This window comes from Hyposmocoma kahamanoa, unplaced genomic scaffold (genome assembly GCF_003589595.1).
Source record: "Hyposmocoma kahamanoa isolate Upper Pololo Valley unplaced genomic scaffold, ASM358959v1 82, whole genome shotgun sequence".
Classification (NCBI taxonomy): Eukaryota; Metazoa; Arthropoda; class Insecta; order Lepidoptera; family Cosmopterigidae; genus Hyposmocoma; species Hyposmocoma kahamanoa.
The window spans coordinates 889651-891157 of NW_020654133.1; the positions used below are offsets into that span (position 1 = coordinate 889651).

Sequence of the window (1507 nt, forward strand, 5' to 3'; positions counted from 1 at the left end):
TCCTGTGGGTTTAGGTTAGGTTAGTATATGACAAAGCTGCCAGAACCGAGTTTGTTTGCATTTTCTAGTTGGTTCGACCTCCTCCTGTGGCACGTTAGGTTAGCATATGCAATTAAATATTCTGCTTAAAGTTTTAATAAATATATTTTATAACACAAAAAGCACTTAAAACTATACAAAAACAATTATATTTTGCGATTGTAACATTTAATGGAATAAAAAAAAATCTTATCAACATAACGTAGGGCGCTTCAACTATTCGCAAAACGAAATATTGTGTTATATTATTTAATACATTATACTGGTAGTACTTACATCATTTGTTCATTAGGACACTTAATCATTATGTCTAATGTTCGTTATACTGAAGGTGCAATATACACATTGAAATTATGCCTTCTGTTGTTATACCTTTTGTTGATTATATACAGTGAGTCCTTACAAATTATATCAAATGTTATTATACCAAGTGAAAATAAATTATTTGTTGTTATATCTTCCGTTACGCACCCGATAAATCCATTTTATTACATTTCACCCACTTTCCGTTAGCCGATTCCAATAAAACTTGGCAAATGGATGAGTAATTCCACAAACTTTTGAGGTCGGTTTAAAAAAAATAATTAGTTCACTAATTGTGACTGCAAAAATGGCGCGTTAAGGATGCTACCTCCGCATCCTGAGGAGTTTGATTTTATTTTCTAACTAATTTCGAGTTTGTACGTGTAATACCTCACTTAGCCTTATTTATTAAATTGTAGAATTACAACTTTTAGCACATTCGTTGTTACTTTAATTAATATATAAGCTTCACTGTAGTAATACTCTAGCTTGTTCTTGTACCAGACTTCAGACTATACAATAAACTAGCTCCCGTAAGACCGCCTTTTACATTTCCTTAAATCGCGCGTGTCACAAACAGAGGCGCTCTAAATATTGTATGAAAATTAGTAGCAGCGCGGTAACAGCGTCACTGCAGCACTTCTATAAACAACTAGTGTGAAGGGATCCTAAGAAACTTTAGAGGTTGCTCTTGGAAAATAAATATTTGTACATATTTATCGTTTACATTATTTATTTCAAATATCATAGTAGGAGACGTCCTGCAAGAATTTGGGAATTTATGTTTTTATTAATCGAATCTTCATCGTTAGCGAAAGATGTTGCTAGAAATTAAAGTTTCAAGTAACTGTGACCTCCAAAATTCGCTTCAGGTGGTTAAATAAAAAACTACAATATTAATAAATGATATATTATTCATCGTATATAACTTTTTTACCAGTGAACGGGATCGGTGTGTGCATGTATCCGTACTGCTTTAAGCTGGGTCCGTAATCGAATTTAGACTTCTTGTATTTAGGTCTGGGTAAAATGGGAGCGAAATCGTCCCTTGGTGGTCTTTCCCAATTTGCTTTTTGTCTATTATTATCTGATTTCGGTCTATCATTGCTTATTTTTTTAACTGCACCTCGATCATTATCTGCTTTTTTTGGACTACCCCAATCAT

At 33.0% G+C, this 1507-nt stretch overlaps 1 protein-coding gene across 1 annotated transcript in view; it reads right to left on the reverse strand.

Annotated features, from left to right (window-relative positions):
- Positions 1–1253: 1253 nt before the first annotated feature.
- Positions 1254–1507, reverse strand: part of LOC113234255 (NK-tumor recognition protein-like) — a 19130-nt gene continuing 18876 nt past the window's right edge. Inside the window, exon 8 of the mRNA XM_026469553.1 lies at positions 1254–1494. Coding sequence (XP_026325338.1) covers positions 1254–1494 — 241 coding nt within the window. The remainder of the gene's footprint in view (positions 1495–1507) is intronic.